This window comes from Ischnura elegans (assembly GCF_921293095.1).
Source record: "Ischnura elegans chromosome 13 unlocalized genomic scaffold, ioIscEleg1.1 SUPER_13_unloc_1, whole genome shotgun sequence".
NCBI lineage: Eukaryota > Metazoa > Arthropoda > Insecta > Odonata > Coenagrionidae > Ischnura > Ischnura elegans.
This window is the reverse complement of record NW_025791657.1, coordinates 14,588,841-14,610,801: the sequence shown is the minus strand read 5'-3', so window position 1 is coordinate 14,610,801 and position 21,961 is coordinate 14,588,841. Positions and strand designations below refer to the sequence as shown.

Below are 21,961 nucleotides of genomic sequence, written 5' to 3'. Positions count from 1 at the left end.
CTGTAGCGATCGCGGTGTCGGGTCGGTGACGCCCACGCGAATTCTATGCTTTTTCCCCATCCCGAAAAAGTGCTTAACGTCGCTAAGGAAGTTTTCACTTCAATAGTCATTGTCCCAGAAGAAAATTGCCGGATTATTTATCGCGGAGGCTGAATTTGAGTCACCCTTGACGCTCTAAAATCTCTTTATGATTTCCTGACAAAACCCGTCTTACGGCCAAACCTTACGGAATAGGCACATAGTTCTTACCCGAAACAATGAACGATTTTGTCTTTACAAAAATTGGGTGGCAAAACCTTTAAAATTTTCTTTGGTACACACTAATTTCGCAAAATAACTGCTGGGATCATAACTATAGTTAATACATTGTGGCGTTACGTCGTAAAATCTAGTTGATTGTTCACGTAAGCCCAGACATAGGGAAAAACTCCAACCGTCGGTCACATGCTGGATCAGGGAAAGACTCCACAAACAAGAAAATCAGCTCATAAGAAAAAAATTGCAAAGAATAATTTACGAGTATTTTCGTTCTATAACTATTCAAAGTAGAGTATTCAAAATCAGAAGTATTACAGAAAACAATGATGGTAATTCATGATCCCAAAGGAAACATTACCAGCTAAATACCCGCAGAATAATTGGTCTAAATTTGCCATGTCTCACTAGACATGTGTCTCCGACCAGGCCACGAGCAGAAGAGAGCTTGCCTATGCAAGACGACACAGGATTTGAGGGGAGGGGTTTTTCCAAGCGGCGGAGGGGGTACTCCAGGCGAATTCAACTACTGCGCCACTGGTGCGTCACTGCCCCAGTAGAACGGCCGCTCCGCAAAACATCATTCCCTGGTTTTGAGACAACAGCATACCACCCAGAATTTTCCCCTCAACTTCTGGGTTTGAGACATCAGTCGAATCAGAGGGATAATTCATTGGAACACATGGAGGGGAAGGAGATACTGGGGTGAGGTGTTGGAGGGAGAGATAGTTGTGATAGGACAATGGTAAAAACTTCTCACTCCAAAGTGCAATACTAAGGCCTTAGCACCGATTTCCCCTTGCTTGCTAAGGAGTAAGTATTCCTCCGCAGTAGTCCTATATATGTCTTGGATTGCAGGTAGGCTGGTTCGGGGTTGTTTCGGGGCTGTTTCAGAGGCTGATTCCAGAGGCTGAGTTTCCAGAGGCAGGGTTTCCAGAGGCAGGATTTTCCAGAGACAGGATTTTGCGAGACAGGGCATTTTGCTACAGGGCCGTTTTGCGCGAAAATCCTTTGCGCGAAAAACCTTAGCGCGAAAAGTCCTTGGCGGGAGAAGTTCTGCGGATAAGTTCGGAGGAAGTTCGAGGAAATTCTGGGGTGGGAGGGGTACCAGAAATTTTTTGGGGGGGAACACTAAAAAATGCCACAACATAATGATCACCGTAAAAATCCTAGTTGAATGAAAGAATTAATGGACTACATTTCGAAAGGTGTAAGTCTTCAACTCATAGTTCCTGTGCGGGCCGCATTCGGCGGTCCGCACAGGAACAGGAACAGAAATTCAGCTTTGCGTTTTTTTCGCCACTGTCCATAATGGTATTAATGAGACAGTCATAGAGAGACGTCGGAATTATATGTAAAATGAATAAGTGAAGCACTCTGAGTGACAAAAAAAGTTTAATTACGGACATTTAAGATGAGAATAGACAAAGAATGGAGGGCGACGAATTTTCTAATGAATCGATCTGAATTAGAACGTTCCCTCTCCAAGGTTGACTTGATCGCGTTTTCATTAAAAGTCGCTTATTTTAAGATTTGGACAGTACGGAGAATCGGGAAAAATATGAGTGACGGGATTCAATTGCAGTTTTTTGTTGCGGTAAATTAAATATCACAATTGGCTTTTAACCCTTTCGAGACGGCGGAGTTTTTGTCTTAGCATGACTGCTATACTGAGCCCCAAGAGACTCTTCTTTCTCGTGGTACGGAGCATTTTTGGAGGGCATTCGTTTAGAAGGGTCTCGTTGAACCTTTTTCGACCCCTCCACGCAGGGACTTCGCATTATCTCAGACTCCGAGAGTAGTTGTGCTCCCTCCTTTCCGGGTTTACGACCATACCTGCGGCATTGGTTCGCGGTCAAATTATATATTGCTTATATGTATTTAGCAAATGGATAATTGTTGCTTGCACGTAAATTACAGACTTTGAATTGAATTCCTCATTTTTATCTGAGCATTGTCAAATTTTAAACGAAGTTCTAAGGCCATTATTAACGCAGCAACAATTGCCATGTTGATGTTTATACATAACTCGAGATATAAGTTAATATTTGTCGTAGTATTTCGTTTAAAAATTGTAAACGATGCTCAGAAGACAAATAATTCAATTCTTAGTGTATACTTCTTGAGAAATGAACAAATATTTATTTCGAAAATGACTGTATAAACAATTGAATGACCGCTGTCCCGTACCGCTGAGAGGGGTTCTAAAAGACGAAGGGTCCGGGTACCTGCTCCCGGATTCCGAGGGTTAATCCTAAACCCCGAAGCTTTGGGTCCTGAGACAAAGACGTTGTAAACCCACGACCATCCTAAGAGGGGGGGAGCTAGAAAACGTATATATACGGCTTTAGATCTCCTGGCCGGGTAAATCTCACACGTAGATAAACGCCCGTCGTCTCCCGGGTCAGGAAACGTCCACACGTATATGTACGTGTACAGTAGGGAAAAGGTTAACGGTAGAACCGATGAACTTTCCAATTCCACCAAAACCGCGGCATTGGACTTTTTGGTCCAATTTTCAAAACACGTTGATCCTGTAATGTTTAAATATAATTGACGGTTTTTTGTGGTTTGTGTGAACAAAGCACGTGTTTAGGTAATGTTAAAAACGTTTTATTAAGTATAACTAGGAACACAGTAAACTTATTTTGACGTGTTGGTTGCAAGGTCAGACCTGCAGACGCGCCGGGCAGAGGTGACGCGGCCGGCGCTGCGTGAGTAGGCGGCCGACGCAGTGCACAGATTATTCCCTTCTGCGCTTCTAACCGGCAGAATAACAGTTTTTGTGCATCGATCCCCTTCGTAATAAACTGTTATTATGCTAAATACAAAATATGTGTACAAAAAACTGTAATTGTATGTTTTCCCCATATGGGACAAAAAGGTCCCATACCGTGGTTCTAGGTAAATCGTCAATCGTCTCGCGAAGAAACATCGTACAATATTTTCAATATGACCATTCGAAAGAGCATAAAAAAAGACTATAAGTTAGTAAATTTCAAAGGGATCAAATCACTAGTACATGAATGGCAAACATTTGCAAAGGGCGATGGGACAAAAAGTCCCGCCCGCGGTTCTGGTGCTAAATAATGGTAAAATTGCCTTAAGGTGAGCGAGAGAGTTTTGTATGAGACGGTTATGAGCTATTAATGATTCTTTAAATAGCCTGTTTTAGTTTTCTTCGTTTTCAGTCGCAGAGTACTTAAATGAGTACCAAAAATGGCCGAAGCTCCGGACTTCCCTTACACACATTCTCTACATTTTTGCTATTCCAAAAATGCATAGATATGTTGATAGTGTCAGAAGTTCAGAAATAATAGGTCACCGGTTAAAAGCGCCACGGCCGTTCCTACAATTTAAAAATTAATAACATTCAATGGAAATCCCAGCAAAAGTGACCTATTTAAACCTAAAAGTTTGGTTGCAAACATATTATTTTACATCACTTAACAAACGAATGAAAATACTCAGCCTAGAAATCTTGCATTCATCATCTTAGGCCTGGGGATTCTCATGCTTAAAAAATATAAAACAAATTCTTTACGCAAAATATTACATTTAAAATAAAGTCATCTCAAGACAGGGTCCTAGCATTGCATGACCACGCATTAAAAATGTAAAATTTTCGTTGAATCTACCTCCATTTATCGAAGGGATGTCAGGAGGTTGACTGCCAATGGATCGGAGACACTCTGGCATTGTTCGAAATGAATATGGAAATGGAATTCCCAACATTTCTCAGTGGGACCACCCCAGATAGCACACTGGAGATTGTCTCCCCCGAATCCTTAGAGACTGTCTACAGAAACCAAAGAGACCGTCTCCCTGAAGCGGTTATCGTCTCTGGAGACAACAAGAAGACGGCCGGACGATACGATGACGAACCTATGACGAAATGTCCGCACTGGCCAGGAGACGGTCACTTTTTTCGATCGACGCGCCACCACGCGATAAGTTTGCAAACTAGGTACGAGAATAGTGAACCGATTTCGCCATCTGGTGGCATAATTAAGTACTACTAGCGTTACGGCGACCCCCGCCCCCCTATTTGACTTAATACACGTAGAAAATGGGTAACCATACCACTTATAAACCGTGGCACATGCAAACTACAACCTCACCTGAAAAATGAGCATATTACTTACGGAATTTGTAACACAGGGCAGCTTTCAGCATTGATGAGAATTGATAAACAAAAATAACAACATACAATTAGCATAGGAAAAGGCAAAAAAATTTGATATTTTCAAGTATTGGTTTATTTACAAAATAATTCACAAGAGGCCATATCAGATCATGACGGATATCCCCTATCTATTGTTTAAGGTAATCCAGGAGTATCAATCACCATATAGATCAGTTTATCCATTTTGTTCTTCATATATAGTTATGGAAATGATATTAATAGAGAAATGAATTTCTGAGGAACATAGACAAAAAAATTGAAAGGAATAGTTAACATAGACGTTTTTGGTTCATGTTTCATGAATTGTGATGTTCTACAGTTAAAGAAAAGGGAATAGTTTTCACAATTGAACAAATACCAGAATGTATGCATTAGGTTATCAAACATCATATTTGATGTCTACTAACACTACAACATAATGAAAGTAAACATACGATTTCAAACAAAAAAATCCCTCAGCCAATCACGAGTAATGATCTTGAAGGTTGATTAACACTTATAAATTAGACTGCCAAACTATTACAATAACTGTTTTACTATTTAACTTTCAAGGCAAATCTCAGAGAGAAAGCTTGCAGCGAATGTAACATGAGTAAGGTTGATCTCCTGTATTGCATGATACTGCCTGTTATGGTTGGACTTGTCAGAGAGCAGAACTCGCAGCAGAAGTTGCAGGATTAAGGCTTTTCCCTGATATGTGTACGGTTGTGTTCATTATCATGAACATTCTGATTAAAAGACTTGAAGTAAAGGCTGCATGAAACATGATGCGACATATTTTTCGAAGTAAAAAGATATTTAGAATGCATTTTTGGAGGTTGACGGGATAGTTAGAAAACAATCAGGAGGGATTTAAGAGGCAATTCTCTTAGACAATGAGTTGACGTCCTTGGCTTGAAGTTGAGAGGACATGACAGAAAAGTTTAGGAATGGAAAGGGTAGAAAAGGGAGACTGTTTGCCACACCTACATTTTTGTATTTTTAAACGTATCATTTTTGCCATGGAAATTTTTAACGGCCCACGTTTTTCGCAGTTAACTCAATAAAAAGACATATATTCAGCATGAGATTTAAATTTCGAATTCCCACCATAATGTTTTGTAGCTTACCGCAGGTACTTGGTGATATCACGTTCCATGTACCTTGCGTCATGACGCGTCATAACTGTAACACAGTTGACAAATTAACCCTCTCGGGCAGTCTCCTCCTGGAGATCAGAATGGTGGTCCAGCTCAACTCCGTCATGTTTTACCTGAGAGAATTCCATCATGTATGATTAATTAAAGTTGGAGTTGCAGCGATGTGGCAGTAGAGGTTGGAATAAAAAGTGAAATAAATAGCACAAACTTAGCATGAATAACGTTTCAAAGCCTTTCATTTACACATGTGGTGGTAAGGCCTTTCCTTGCAGTGATGGATTGATGCAGGCTATGCATAAAAATAGCTGCTCTTACATGTGAGCATGCATGTGACTGTGAAGGTAAGCACTCACATCAGAATGTATACAACAAATGTTAAATTGATAAGTTTTATCTTCTCTTTGTGTAATAACATGTAACTAAGTCGTATTAACTGTTGGAGATATAGTAACAGCTGATGTTTATAAACAGTTTGTTGTCACCATTGTTTTTATAGTTTTATATGCCTTCCTTAAGTAAAGAGAAATACTGAAAAGAATAAGCTGAATTCTTTCTCATTCTTTCTGCGCAAAATCCAACTTTAACGAGTGAAACAGTTGCTGCAGATGTTGCAAAAATAAATATCCAATTGGGTGTGCACACATGTCCATTTTAATACGCTCTCTTTGTCACTGCACAAATAGCAACATTCCTCAGTGTTGTTTCGCACGTGACTGTTGAGAGATCACCTCAGAGTGAATGTTGTTTTTGCAAATTCTGCATGAAGAAAGTCTCTCTCCTGAGTACGTTCGAATGTATCCAACCAGAAAGTTGCTCACAGGAAAACAATTATCACACCTTCTAAAAGAATAAGGATTCTCCCCCGAGTGTGTACGAAAAAGTGTCGCTACGTCGCCCTTTCTCGAGAAAGACTTTTCAAACTCGTTTCATGAAAAAGGTTTCTTTCCTGAATGCGTACGTACATGTCTAACTAAGTGGCTCTTATTCGAGAAAGACTTTTCACACAAGTTGCAAGTATAAGGTCTCTCTCCCGTGTGTGAACGGATGTGTGCATTGAGGCTGCCTCTCTGGGTAAAAGACTTGGAGCAAATTGTACAGGAATAAGGTTTCTCTCCCGTGTGTGAACGAATATGTGTAACTAAGTGGCTCTTATTCAAGAAAGACTTTTCACACTCGCTACAAGAATAAGGTTTCTCTCCCGTGTGTGTACGGATGTGTGAATTGAGGCTGCCTTTCTCACTAAAAGACTTAGAGCAAATTGTACAAGAAAAAGGTTTCTCTCCCGTGTGTGTACGAATGTGTGAAACTAAGTGTCTCTTATTTGAGAAAGACTTTTCACAATAGTTGCAAGAATGAGGTCTCTCTCCCTTGTGTGTACGGGTATGTGCATTGAGGCTGCCTCTCTCAGTAAAACACTTGGAGCATATGCTACAAGAAAAAGGCTTCTCCCCCGTGTGCGTGCGTATGTGTCTAACTAAGGCGCTCTCATCCGCGTAAGACTTTTCACACTCGTTGCATGGAAAAGGTTTCTCTCCCGTGTGTGTTCGAAAATGACGAACTAAGTGGTACTTGCTCGAGAAAGACTTTTCACACTCGATGCATGAAAAATGTTTATCTCCCTTGTGTGTACGGATATGTGCATTGAGGATGCGTTTCCGAGTAAAAGACTTAGAGCATATGCTACAAGAATAAAGTTTCACTCCGGTGTGCTTACGTACATGTCTAACTAAGCTGCTCATATCCGAGAAAGACTTTTCACACTCATTGCAAGAAAAAGGTTTCTCTCCCGTGTGTATACGCATATGACGAACTAAGCAGTACTTATTCAAGAAAGACTTTTCACACTCATTACATGAAAAGGGTTTTTCTCCCGTGTGTGAACGCATGTGGGAAACAAGGTCATAAGACCGCGAGAAGGGCTTGTTGCAGAGTGAACAAAAATAAGGTTTCTCCCCCGTGTGCTTGCGTACGTGTCTAACCAAGGCGCTCTCATCCAAGGAAGTCTTTTCACGCAAGTTGCAAGCAAAAGGTTTCTCTCCCGTGTGGGTGCAAATGTGTCGAACTAAGAGGGACTTATTCGAGAAAGACTTTTCACACTCAATGCATGAAAAATGTCTCTTTCCTGTGTGTGAACGCATGTGTGAAACAAGGTCATTATGCAAAGAGAAGGACTTTTTGCAGATTGAACACGAATAAGATTTCTCTGCGATTGATGATTCTGCTACAGCATCAAAATTATGAGCAACAGAATGACTTTTTGTGTGTTTGATTCGCTCATTTTTGTCATTGAATGCATCTCTGCAGCAAAATGAATTTTTGTTTGACCTGTTACTGCTCCTAGGAGTGTTGATCGAGCAATGAGGCATCTCCTCCTTGTCTCCCAAGAGGGTCTCACAGCCATTTCTTTCAATTCTATTAATTCTGATATTCCTAAGGCTATTCATAGCATTTGGTGCATCAAAACCACCTTTCTCCCCAAAAAAAGTCTTTGCGCCTCCGGTTCCACTGAGTATATGTGATTTGTTGTTTCTCACATTGTATTGTCTATCATCAGGAATTGAGCTATTTGTTTTCATGTCAGTATCTGGAGCACCACATTTTTCTAAGTCTTCACCCATCAGGCTTCTTTCTGTCTTTACTAGGGATGCTCCAGCGTTGAAATCACTTTGTGTCACCAAAGCTGTGGGACCATTGCATTCTTCATTTGAATACCTCCTTACATTTCCTTCTGCAGGCAGATATGATATTGATGTTGTTTGAATGGGAATTCCATCGGTTGTTTGGACCCCTAGAAAAGAATTTCGAACGACAACTATCATAGTTAAACATGAAAAGTAAGATTCCTAAACCTACTATTCAAAAGTGATTTAATGGATGAAAAAAGCCATGATTCACTGAGTTAAAATCTAGCCTTGCATGTACTTGAAACCAGAAACAAAAATAAACAGAAAATGAATAGATGGGAAAAAATTGGGAAAGAAACACAAAACACAAAAACGTCTAGGGCAACAGGAATCATTATAACCCATCGTTTGGGCACCCACAAATCGCTCAACTAACAGAATAACAATATCAACAGCTGAATTACTACTTCAATACGGTCCTTTGGGCTGTAAAAATATGTAAAATAAGTTCTATAAAAGAAAGTTACCATGAAAAACTGTTGCAAAGACAGGACCGCTTATTCACAGTTTATAATAGAAAATTAAAAGGAAACTGCAAATCACTTCCTATTCAGTTGACTATTTAGCAATTCCACTAAGAAGAAGATATGCTATATCTAAACGCAACAGGGGAGTGACCCACAATAAATACTCCCATATCAGCTAAGCTAGGAGATAAAGAACCCAGAAGAAGGGTGCCTTCTATAAATCCTATGGCTACGAATCACTGCTTTGTATTTTAGGAGTGCGGATTTCTGTAACTCACTTCAGGGAAAACGGTTGAACTTTGTCCCTTGTAAAGCACCAACTCAAGGTCGCTAGCACCCCCACTACCTTTCCCTGCAGAGGAGGCAATAAAGAAGGCCACTTGTCAAGGTACCCATAACAGTAACTTAGATGTGTGAAACACTGTCCTCGTCAATGCAGAGAAATGTCATACAAAATTTGTTGCATATTTATAAGCAATGCTGACAAAAAAAATTTACACTGGCGTAAGGCAAAGTCATGTGGCCAAGTCATACCGGCTTCCTTTCTTGCTCTAATTATGCTAACCATGTGCCAATTACTAAAATACAACAGTGTGAGGTTTTCGAGGACTAAATGATGCACAGCTAATAATATCAGGTGCATAATATGCCATCATATGATAAATGGCACACGGATGAAACACTATCGCCCACCTTTGTGCCCGACATGCCTACTGAAGAGTTAAAGGGTTGGGATGCAACACTATGGGCAGTCACAAGAATCCTCTCCTGCCAGCGCCTACACTAGGAAAAAATTTCCACCCTATGAACAGCATAAGAATGTTTGGAGTCTATCAGCTTCATTTTAGAGTAGAGTCACCGTTGTTTTTTTCATTACTCAGATTTGGGAGACAAGTCAACGGTGTGCCCTTACTTTATGTCTGCTAATGCACTTGAGCCTCTATCTCTATCTTAACATATGTCCATGGACAACTTATTGTGTTACCAATATTTTTAAACCAAATTTAGTATTTGTTTTCAATAATTTAACCTTCTAAAAATTACTAAGCTCTTTTAAGCATTTTGGATTTTTAAACGGATTTGTAGTGGAGGGAAGTTTTAATTTACTCTTCCTAAGCGCCTCTAATCTCCTCGTCTTCCTGTAGATTTCCTCCCCGTAGAGGCTAATGAAGGGGCTCTTGGCTCAATACCTGGCAGAAGCATTTCAACCCTTCACCGGAAACTCGTCATCCTTCGAGAAGAATTCAACGCACTTCATTGAACGTCTTCAAGAAACTACTGTGAAGAATGGAGATCTGCTAGTAAACTTCGACATTGTGTCTCTTTTTACCAACGTACCCATTAACGACTCCATCAAGATCGTGAAAAAGCTCACCGATAACGGATTACCCAAAGATTTTACCAGGCTTGTGGAGCATTGTCTTCCAAATTCATTCTTTTCGTGGAATGGCCGTTACTAGGAACAGAGTGACGGCGCTGCTATGGGATCTCCACTGTCCCCTGTGATCACCAATCTGTTTATGGAGGAATTTGAGAATTCAGTGCTGACTTCTTACAAAAAGAAACCTACCCTCTGGATCCGATACGTGGACGACACATTTGTCATCAGGCCACATTAAGGGCAAGAATTGGAGAATTTTCTACGACACCTAAACAACCAACATGATTCAATCAAGTTCACCATGGAAGTGGAAAAGGACGGCTGCCTACCCTTTCTAGACGTACTGGTGACGAAGAAACGTAATGGAAAACTCGGCCATGGAGTCTACCGTAAGGCGACACATACGGACCGATACCTGAATGCCTCCTCACACCACCACCCTACTCAGAAGGCAGCTCTAATCTCGACATTAGTGCACAGAGCATACTCCATCCCTGACCAACTCTCACTTCCCGCGGAAAAACGACATTTGGTGACGGCCCTGGCCAGCAATGGATATCACAGTGACATGGTCCTTAAAAGGACCACAAAGAGAGAAATAAAACTCAAGAATAAGACACCAAGTCCTAAAACTGAGCAGCCCAATGCAGCGGGTTATGCGACAATCCCCTATGTAGTTGGAACCAGTGAATAAATCGCGAGAATCCTGGAAAAAATTCGGCGTTACAACACGCTTTAACTTTGTTAAGAAGACTAGAGAACTTCTTCCGACTCCTAACACCATCATCCGGCAACTACCGAGGGCGGAAGCGGTATACCTGACCAGCATCCTGAACGGCTGTATCAGGATATCATACTTCCCAACATCTTGGAAGAGGGCGAAGATTACCTGCCTGCCGAAGTCACCATTGAAGCACGAACTGGATCCGGAGGAGTTCCGTCCCATCTCGCTCCTGGACGGGTTCGGCAAGATCTTCGAGAGAATCGTACGGTGGCCCATCTGCGAGTTCATCAGGGAAGCTGGGTTCCTTCCTGATGAGCAGTTTGGCTTCCGCGAGGAGCACTCAACGGTCCAGCAGCTGGCACGGACAACGGACTTCATCACCAACGCCTTCAACAGGAAACACTCGGTCGCGGGGGCTTTCTTCGACATCTCGAAAGCCTTCGACCGGGTGTGGCATCAAGGACTCCTGCTGAAGATGAGCCGACTCAACTTCCCGGACTGGATCCTCAGACTCATCCGGGACTACCTGAAGGACAGGACCTTCAGCGTGAACTGGCTCGGGGCAGAATCCAGAACCCAGCCCATCAATGCTGGCGTTCCCCAGGGTTCAGTTCTCGGCCCAATTCTTTTCAACATCTTCACGCATGACATCCCCAGGGACCACGGATGCAACACGATCCTGTCCCTCTACGCAGACGACGCTGCGCTCCTGACAAGATCCATGAAAGGCTGGGCTGCAGCAGACGGTCTACAGGAAGCCATCTTCGACGTCACCAAATGGTACCGAAGATGGCGGATAAGAGTCAACGCTACCAAGACCAAGGCCATCATGTTCAACCCGTCTGCCCAAGGAGCGTCGCAGGGAGTTGGCCGTGTAACGGTGAATGGAGTCCACATCCCGTGGGAGTCTGAGGTCACCTACCTCGGAGTGCTGCTGGACCGGAAGCTGCTTTGGAGACGACAGGCAGAACGTGCCCGTGCAAAAGCACAAGCGGCGTTAAATCGGCACCGGCCGATTCCACAACCGCCGGTGCTCAGCATGGACACCAAATGGAAACTTTACAGAAGCTACGTGCTGCCCGTCATCACATACGCAGCTCCTGTATGGTCCGGAGTGCCCAAATCGACCTCCAACGAATCCAAGTGGTGCAAAACAAAGCACTACGATGCATCCTGAGCCGAGGCCGATACGACCGAGTGGAGCAGATGCATCGAGACGGAAAGTTGGAGCCGCTGGACGTCCTACTTCCAAGACTCTCCACGGAGCTCTTCGAGAAAGCCGGAGACTCCACCCACCGGGAAATCAGCAGGCTGGCTGAGATAACCGTGCGGCCATGGGACCGCCACAAGCGCCCCATCGCAAGCACGGACATTGCAGCCAACCTCCCACCAAGGAAGAGGCCGAGGCTGCTTCCTTTAGACGGCGCACGGCGCACACTGACACCCTGAGACCCGCACCAGAGGAACGACGTGCCTTTGAAGCATGAATGCTGGCAAGGCAAATTAGGCACCCAGGACAGTTGGGAAACCTGGGCCACATGGACAGCAGTGTTCGTTTCCGACTCCTAATGACCGTATCTCACCTCACGCCTACGAAGGAGTTTATGAAATTGAATGCAGTTGCGGTATGTCATACATCGGACAGACCGGGAGAGCTGTGAAGTGCCGCATTCAAGTACATAGAAGAGCGGTGAAAAAAAAACAATTCCATCTGTCGGCAGTGCCTGAGCACACACTCAGTGAACCTGGACACGACATTAACTGGGAAAAAACAAAAGTTATCGCCAGAGAATATCGATATTTTCCGAGGATCATCCGAGAGGCGATTGAAATATCCAAACATCCTCATAATTTCAATCAAGAGGATAGCTACGCAGTCCACAGCACATGGAAGAGACTCTTCGCCCCATACCCCTACGCTATTGGCCGCAAGGCGACCAATCAGGACGAACCTACACCACTGGGCTGCCTATATAACGGCGGCCAAAACACGGCATAATCACTTCGACCTAAAGACGCCTGCTGGAATGCAGGAGAAACTGTTGTCACCAACGCAACCACGATGCGGTGAAACCCGGAAAATGCAGCCTACTGTGACAACAAAGTTAGTGAACACAAGGTCCTAAGACTATAAATTCAGAAATTCGTTATTTTTAATGCTACAATTTCGTTCAAAAAATTGCTTATGCACAGAGAAAAAATGGATAATTCATTTCAAAGTAAAAAAAAAAATTCAACAGTATGTAGTATGCAACAAAATATATCACCGCAAAAACCGTTGACAGTGAAATCACTTCGCGACGGAGTACTGTGGTGAGGATATAAATGAGTGGGTGGGTCGGGCTGAACCCTCTCGTGCTTGATGTTGGATGGAGGGGATGGACATTTTCATACGTAGAAGACCAGAACCCTCCCACTCATTTATGATCATCCTCACTGCAGGAATTCTTTTAAAAGAGTAAATTATGAAAATAAAATACAATGTTTAGTTGAAAAAAACTGGTAATGCAATAAGTTGGCTATGGATTAATGCTATGACTGGGCGAGGGATAGACTCGCTGGGTCTGAATTCTAAGGAAATAAAATACCCATGCATTTCCCCCAAAAAAGAGATCCATACAGAAATGTTTAAAATGTACTATCATTTGCAAAAGTCTTGCAACAAATCGAGCGGCGCCACTTTCGCTCCATTGTCGATTTCTGGCCACCATTAAGTTTGAATGATCACTATCTAGGTATGAATCTTCATGGTAGCTCGGGAACGACTCACGAACGGGTCATCGTGACACGGGAGTGAGACGTAGGAAATCATTACGATGTTCAGTTGAGTAAACGAGCGTAGATGTTGGGCTGCGTTTGAGATTATTTTTGTACCCGTAGTTGACTGGAGTAGATAATTGAAAATATTTACCCGTTAAAAGAGTGGGTACCTATGATGCCTGGCTTCCAATCGTAAACCCCATAAGGCCGGCTGGGGGCACGATTTCGCCATTAGGAACACGGAAATCAACTCGCTCGTAACCCTTTTTTTAAGGGATTCAACGTCGTTCAGGAGACTTTATATTAAGTTGTTGAAATATTTGTTCAATATAGAAGAATTTATATATGAAAAAAAATTAACTGGCAATTTTCCGGCAAAAAACACGACTCTGTTGTCTCCACCATATTTAATTAATTGGCATTAAATAGTTCTTTACGTAGGTTGAAGCTGATAAATATAGCTTCATAAGCTTTCTTCTTCATTAATTATCAATTTGTTAATTGGATAAATATATTTACACCGATGGAAATGTTTCTTCGGAAAAAAATGGAATTATGATTGCCAAAAAAACTCGCTAGGCCTCCTCGTTACTAGCAGAATGTGTCTCTAATTTTACTGTTTACATATCTAGGAGAGGCTTAAATTTTTACGATAGCATTAACATATTTAGTGATCATGTCGCATTAATCTTCTTTTTGTTATAATAAATTAGTTATTGTTTCGATTTTAATATTTCGGCCATTATTATATTACTAAGGACAACCAACTTAAAGAGTGACTTAATAGTACGACTTTTCCCTATCCATGAATGCCTCCATTGGTAAGGTTTCCAATAACAACAACGGACAGAGATTAAATTGAAAATCAATTTAAACCAATATTCGCCCCTATTTTAGGGAGGGAAATACTTTGCGCATCTATTACGGAGGTAAGATACTTTGCGCATAATTTCGCCGCTCCCTCAGCTCTTAACGCTGAATCGGGTGCTCCCGGGCCGTAGTTTTGATCAGCTAATAGGTCCTGCACCTCGTCTTGCCCTACATCTTTATCGCAACTTTACCAGCCAGGGACGAGGAAGTAGATTACCTGGAGTAAAACTTGCAGGCCGTAAGTGATTCTCACGTACTTCCAAAATAGTGTAAATAGGGCCAATTTGTAGCACTATCATATAAATGTTGATGCCGCAATTTGCTTGAAGAAAGTACGCACTAGAAAAATAACTGATAAATACCTCAAGATAAGCCTTTCCTATATTTAAAAATAAGCGTCGTGGTGCGTGCACGATTAAGGATTACCATTACATCGGTTATTCCTAGGATTGTACTTAGTAGATCAGCTAGTCCCACATTCTGTCCCTTTCCAGCAAAATTACTGCATTAAAAAAACACTGATTGTAGAATACTGAAGCCTAAAGTTTAAAAGTAAAATTCTTCACTTATTCATATCTTTTTCTATCTCTAAGAAAAGTTTCCGTCACTGCTCATTTACGAAACGAAAAAGGGTAAAATTGTTCTGAAAAACTTTTCTGGAGAAATTAACTTGGTAGGAAATGGCGTCAAGTTGATGACAAATAGGCAGCATACTACATAGACGGACAGCATAATCGCTGCAAAATATCATTCATAATTTTCTTTTTAATCAGATGAAATTGATCTATTTAAGAAATTCCGTATATGGAACCTTAGATTATTACGATAGTTCTCATTCCAAAGGTTAATAATGTTGAGCAGTTACGGACCTGTAAAGGAAACCATATAGCACTAGGAATTACATTCACCAGTGATTCTGATTGGAGTTCCTTCAAGAAAACGCAATTGATTCGTCCTACCGCGCTAACTACGCATGATTCCCGTCGCACGGTCATTTAAATTAGAAATTGTTGCAAAAAATGCTCATATTCAACAGCTGGTACCCTCTTAACATATATTTCAAAAATAAAAAAACTTTAAAATAAAATACGGAGGATAAAAAACTTACGGCCACGAGAAGGGCTCGAACGCTGGTCCCTCATGATACTAGCCCAATAGCTTATCCACTACGCTATTTCTAGCTCAAGGTCATCGAGCGGTAATTTTGATTATTTAATGCTATTGTAACACTGAGCTCCTTCATTGGCTTCTCCTACAGCTTCTCACTTGAACGAATTTGATCAAACTAATCACTTTCTCGGTAAATTAGTCTTTTATTCGTTTATATGATTATAACTTGAGCACGGAGGCTTTCGCATACTCTATGTTTCGGCTGGTTAGTATATACAATAGGAATATTATGATGTTGTCGCCTGCGACTTCGGTATGGTATCGTCTTGTTAAGTTATTATTATTTGTTATTATGTTTCAAACTCGGTATTTGTCTTTCTAATGAAGTAAGCGTATACATTCATTACAAACAGAAATTCTGTTAGGATTTGCTTACGTCCTTCTTACTCGACTTGAAAGGTTTTATGAAATGAGCTGCAGTTCCACTGATGCCTTAAACATAAAACGTATTGCCAACAAACACATTTCCTAATACAATGTAACCTACTCAATGCAAGTAGATAATTCAATTAATAATGCTAAGTAAGTATCCTACATTATCCCGAATTCATCAGTGTATATGTAAATGATTGCATCTAAATAAGATAACTTAATCATAACGACATAGCAGCTCAGAGTTATTATTCGCATTCACACTAATTCAGCAGTAGAACATTTTATCAAACAATACCTGTTGAAATCCGACATTCATGAAAAATGGGACTTTTACCTGGAATTAAGTTTTCCTCGTCATACTTTGAATAAGTGGAAAGGAATACATCTTTACCAATTGACGGACGTTGGAAAAACTCTGTTATTACTTACGCAACGATTAATGCCGATTAGCTTCACAAATTCATATTTTACGTGTTTGCTCAGATATTTATATGATGAAACACTGGGAATTTCAAAGCTGCCTCGTATCATATGTCGTAGATATTGTATTAAAACATCAACCCGAGTCGATAGATGTAAACAAAAGTCCATGTTCACAGTGAACGACTCGTGATTTCCAGCTCTCTGAAAAGAGCTGAGATCACTCAAAAAGAGCCAAGCTACCAACTTTTTAAAATCTCTCCGAGGAATTACCTTCGATCTTTCCTACTGTATTAAATGCTACAATGTGTTTGGGGGAATATCATGAACATTAATTTCACTTAAATGGAAGCGGTCAAATCTCGAGACTGAAAAGGATGACAAAATACCTCGACCACCCAATGACCCGTTCTCCATGCATTGAACCATGAAGACTAGTATTGGATTGTTGCATACACCCGAAAACCATACAATTTCCGGGCACAATCTTTGTGGAGCGAAATTGGCGCCGCTCGATTTGTTGCAAGACTTTTGCAAATGATAGTACTTATGCTTCTCATAGCACAAAAACGTTATCCAACCATAGGTGCTGGCAGGAAAGGGTATAGGTGACTGCCCATAACCTAACAGCTTAATACTAAATAAATTCGAAATATAGAGTACGGCCACTGAATGCATCCGACGATTTCTAACTCAGGGGTATCTTCCCTTCCCTTGCATTGGCAGGAGCAGATGTCTAATCGTTTGCGTTGAAAATCCACGACAGCTATACCTGACGTTAGGTGTATGACATGAAAATGCCCGTCGGCTCCGACCCACATTCGGCGTGAAAGTGTTGAAAGGGGAAAGTGACTGCCCCTGAATTTACATCCTGCAGTGAGGTGGATAAAACTTACAGCAAGAATCATTACCTTACTAACCAAAGTTAGCATGACACCCACTATCAATACTACACTGTTTTATAACACCGAAATCCTACAATTAAGGGACTGAAATCAAGTATGGTTGTTCTTAGCAATACTGATTTCATTACTGGTGCATTACAGTCGATTTTATATTAGCTATGTCAACAGTATTTTCAACACCAAGGAAGCTTCATGCTTGACTCTCCGTTAAACCAAACAAACCACCATAACCTATTCTAGGGAAAGAGGGGCGAACAGGAATGCACACATTTAACCCTTTCGAGACCGAGGAGTTTTCGTCTTAGCTTGACTGCTGTACCGAGCCCGAAGAGACTCTTCTTTCTCGTGGTATGGAGCATTTTTGGAGGGCATTCGTTAAGAAGGGTCTCGCTGAACCTTTTTCGACCCCTCCACTGTGGGACTCCGCATTATCTCGGACTCCGAAGGTAGTTGTGCTCCCTCCTTTCCGGGTTTACGGCCATACCTGCGGCATTGGTTCGCGGTCAACTTATGTATTGCTTATATGTATTTAGCAAATGGATAATTGTTGCTTGCACGTAAATTACAGACATAGAATATAATTCCTCATTTTTATCTGAGCATTGTCAAATTTTAAACGAAGTTCTAAAGCCATTATCAAAGCATTTCACGCAGCAACAATTTCCATGTTGATGTTTATACATAACTCGAGATATAAGTTGATATTTGTCTTAGAATTTCGTTTAAAATTCTAAACGCTGCTCAAAAGACAAACAATTCAATTCTTAGTTAATATTTCCTTAGAAGTGAACAAATATTTATTTCGAAAATTTACTCTATAAACAATTGTATGACCGCTGTCCCTTACCGCTGAGAGGGGTTATAAAAGACGAAGGGTCCGGGTACCTGCTCCCGTATTCGGAGGGTTAATCCTAAACCCCGAAGCGTTACGTCCCGAGACAAAGGCGACCTAAACCCACGACCGTCCTGAAAGGGGGAGAGCTAGAAAACGTATATATACGGGTTTCCTTTTCCTGACCGGGAAAATCTCACACGTACATATACGCCCGTGGTCTCCCGGGTCAGGAAACGTCCACACGTATATATACGTGTACGGTAGGGAAAAGGTTAAAATATTTTCCCTAATTTTCCCACTAATTTACAATGGACCAAAATCAAAGATAATTTCTCCATTCACATGACCAGTTTTCATATTCACACTTTCTATTAAGACAGAAATTCACTTTTCTATACTCGATTCTCAAACCAAGTGCTCCATTATGATGATTTGTGATTAAACTTTTTCAATAAACTGGTCTGAAAACTTGGTTAGTTAAATATTTAATAATTTCAATGCCACAAAAATTTTTGCAAGGCATTAAAAATGATACAAATGACCACCAAAAAGTGAGTAAATGTAACTCTTCTCCCCTATCCAAAATAAATAAACTATAAACTAAAGAAAACAGATTATATGGATGGATGACTAATCAGTCACAATAAGGCCACTTTCAGAAGAGATGACTTCCAGTACAATCCACCATTCATGACATGTCATCATGAAATCTAGCAAGTCGTCACATTTGAAATCGGCCTGAATTTTATGGCCCATTGATGGTGTTGATGGCATGGTTCCAGTCCAGAATGAAATGGGTGCTGTGGAGACCATGGTGTAATTAGACTCTTCTGAAGGCATTCATAGAGACATATATGGTTATTTGAAAGCATGCTGGCACACTGGGGATGGTGGCCAGTGAAAAGATGTCCCATCAGAAAGAAGCCCATGACTTATCTATGCACCGCTATTTGTAGCCCTTAACCCTTTCCTGCCGGAGACTACGAAAGCAAAACTTTACCACGCTATGAGTAGCATAAGAACATTTTAAAACTCTCCTTAAGGAGCTCTTTTTTGGGGGTGAGTTGCCCGGGTACACTCGTCCCTCCGATTTGGGACCCAACTCAATGGGGCGCCCGGCCATTATCCCTGCCTCTCCCCCGACCCTCAGACCCTTTCTTAGCAGGATTCCGTGGTCAACTTATTATTTTACCGGTGTTTTTTATAAATAATTATTGATTACAATTTCTGAAAAATTACACTTACATAATAATAACTGACATAATTTTAAGCATTGTGAAATTTTAAACGGGTTTCTAGCGTTGATAATAACCTAGTTAGGACCTTTTCATATTTCAGAAGGTTAGATTTTTGAAGTATTTTAGAAGGTAAGATGAGAAATTACAGAGGGAATGTGTTCTCGTATGGGCAGGCATAAGTACTAAGAAATGGGTTTTCGTGATAACGTTTTCATAGAAGTTGAGGATGCATTCAGCAATAAAGGAAAAAGGGTAGGGAAAAAGGAATGCAAGCCTGAAAACCCATGAAAGAACTAGCACAATAGCATATTGAGGATCGCTTTTCTTAGAATCGGAGTGGGCCATCGAAAAATTCGGCGAAAATGTCATTAGCGCTCAACACCTGAACTGTATGAATGTACGTGCGATATCATTGTGAGAGTGGAACGTTTGGTTTTTCCGCGTAGTTTACCCGAGACATCGTCTGTCAGCTGAGCACATGTTCCAACCAAAATGAGTAGCTAACAATAGGGCATACAACGCAGGTACGAAGTTGGATGTACTAGTTACATTACTTAGGAATACCGGCATATTAGTAATTACTCGGGGGAAAATGAATGGATCAGAAAATAAAGGGTATGTTACGTTGGAAGTTATTTGGATTGTAACATTCATGAGCGATAAAACAATAAAACAACAGCATCTCCCCATTACATATTTTTCATCCCGTAAGATGAAAGAACAAGGTATTAAAGCATTCACATGAAAAGTTCGTTGAAAATAACGCTAAAATTTCATTTAAAATTTGCCTATGCACAGAACAAAACGAAGAATTCGATACAATAAATAAAATAATTGAGTTTGCAACAAATTATTCTTTGCAAGAACCATTGCCATTTCAACCACTTCACCGCAAGTTCCTGCTGTGGGAAGGATCATAAATGAGTGGGAGGGTCGGGCTCAATTGCCTAAGGGGAGGCACAATGGTCTCGCTAAGCTGGGTGTCGGGCCGGGCCTGAATACCACGGACCATAGCTATCGCTGCCGTCGGTTCTCATCCCCCGCGACAGCTATACCCGACATCAGGTCGTCTGTTTAGAAAAGTTTGCGACAGCTATACCCGACGTCAGGTGTTCTACGTGTATAATGCCCGTCGGCTCCACCCGACGTCCGGCGCGAAAGGGTTAAGGCAAATAACCCACTGCTTCTATAGTGGACTATGTCGAATTCGCAACCGTGTCTCTTATAACAGTAAAAGTTAACTAAATAAAAGGATTAACACGTACATCGTCCACAATAGCATAAATTCCTCCGTGTATATAGTTATTTTCAACCATTAAGAATACTCACCAAATGCCTCCGTAGCGGACTCGTGGGCAATAGTCGATCTCTCAATTTGGTCCCCATCCTCCCCTAAAGTAAGCTGGAAGAAATCATCAACAGATGAATCATGTATGCACAAAGAATTCAGGGCATTTTTAAAGGATTGACTAAAACTACTTCATACTCCACATTGCATCATAAGTTGGTATTCCTAACAAATGTTTTCCGTTCAAAATAATTTTTTTTTCAACACTCGGAGAATCCATATTTTTGCATTTCTCTCAACATCGAAGTTCAACATTTTATTTAAGTTACACCTGCTAAGTAATATTATCTTTATTTGTTGACTCTGCAATTAATGCCATTTCATTTTCATAGGATACCATAAAAGAGTTATGGTTTCTTTGGTAATGAAGAACCTAAACCACATACTTGAAACTAGGCATCCATGTCCAAAAATGGGACAAAAATCTGATGCTGCAGCTTTTCAGAGAAAAATATCCACACAGAAAACTACATTTTTCACCGAAAATCACTGAGGTAATGATGAACAGCTGGCATTTTTAAAATGCAAAGTGGAAACTATTCATGAAAAGTGGTGCATGCGAAATTGAACCTAGAAGTTCCAGGTAGTAGCTACACACTAACTGCTGGGCTATCGCTCCTAAATGAAGGGAGACCATTTACTAGGGAATAACATAGACCTGTAAATGTTGAACTACATTTCTTAATGAAACCATGTAACCCCATAATGGGGTGATTCGTGGACAGCTGCCGACATATAACAACATTAAAAGTTTGATTTGAATCGGAGACCAGATTCCGTTAATGAGACATGATTTATTAGTATTAGGATATACTTAGGTAAAATATAAGGCAAGTACACTTCAACACATATTAAAAAAACATAAATAGGAATAAAAACAGATTCTTTAGAGATAAGAATACTTGCTTCAGTCATTAGAAACTTTGAATAAATTGGGTTACCCTGCCAGTTAACAACAGTGCGTAAGCCTAGCCAAAAAAGAAGGAATCCTGAGGAAACGTCACTGTACTTTCAATAAACAGCACCACTGGGAATCTATGCTCCTACATTGAAAGAGGATAGCTCACTGCAGGGAAAATAGTTGAGCGTGGTCACTTGTAAAGATAGAGCTTCAGGTTGCTTGCACCCCCACGCCCCTCCCTTGCAGTGGAGGCGTGAAAGTAGGCCACCAGCCAAAGTACCAATAAAAATAGTATAAACATGG

The 21,961-nt window shown here is 41.1% G+C and overlaps 1 protein-coding gene across 1 annotated transcript; it reads right to left on the bottom strand.

Moving 5' to 3' along the window:
• Nucleotides 1–4,735: 4,735 nt before the first annotated feature.
• On the bottom strand, nt 4,736–20,936 carry LOC124172232 (gastrula zinc finger protein XlCGF57.1-like). The gene is made up of 2 exons (XM_046551652.1): nt 20,739–20,936; nt 4,736–8,368 (listed from the first exon to the last, which is right to left on the bottom strand). Exon 2 carries the CDS (start codon nt 8,196–8,198, stop codon nt 6,507–6,509), a length of 1,692 nt encoding a protein of 563 aa, XP_046407608.1. The 5' UTR covers nt 8,199–8,368; nt 20,739–20,936; the 3' UTR covers nt 4,736–6,506.
• Between the last annotated feature and the right edge of the window lie 1,025 nt (nt 20,937–21,961).

Bases quoted from the DNA above. Each gene is read 5' to 3' on its own strand.
- LOC124172232 (XM_046551652.1), bottom strand. From the start codon at position 8,198: ATGGGTGAAGACTTAGAAAAATGTGGTGCTCCAGATACTGACATGAAA.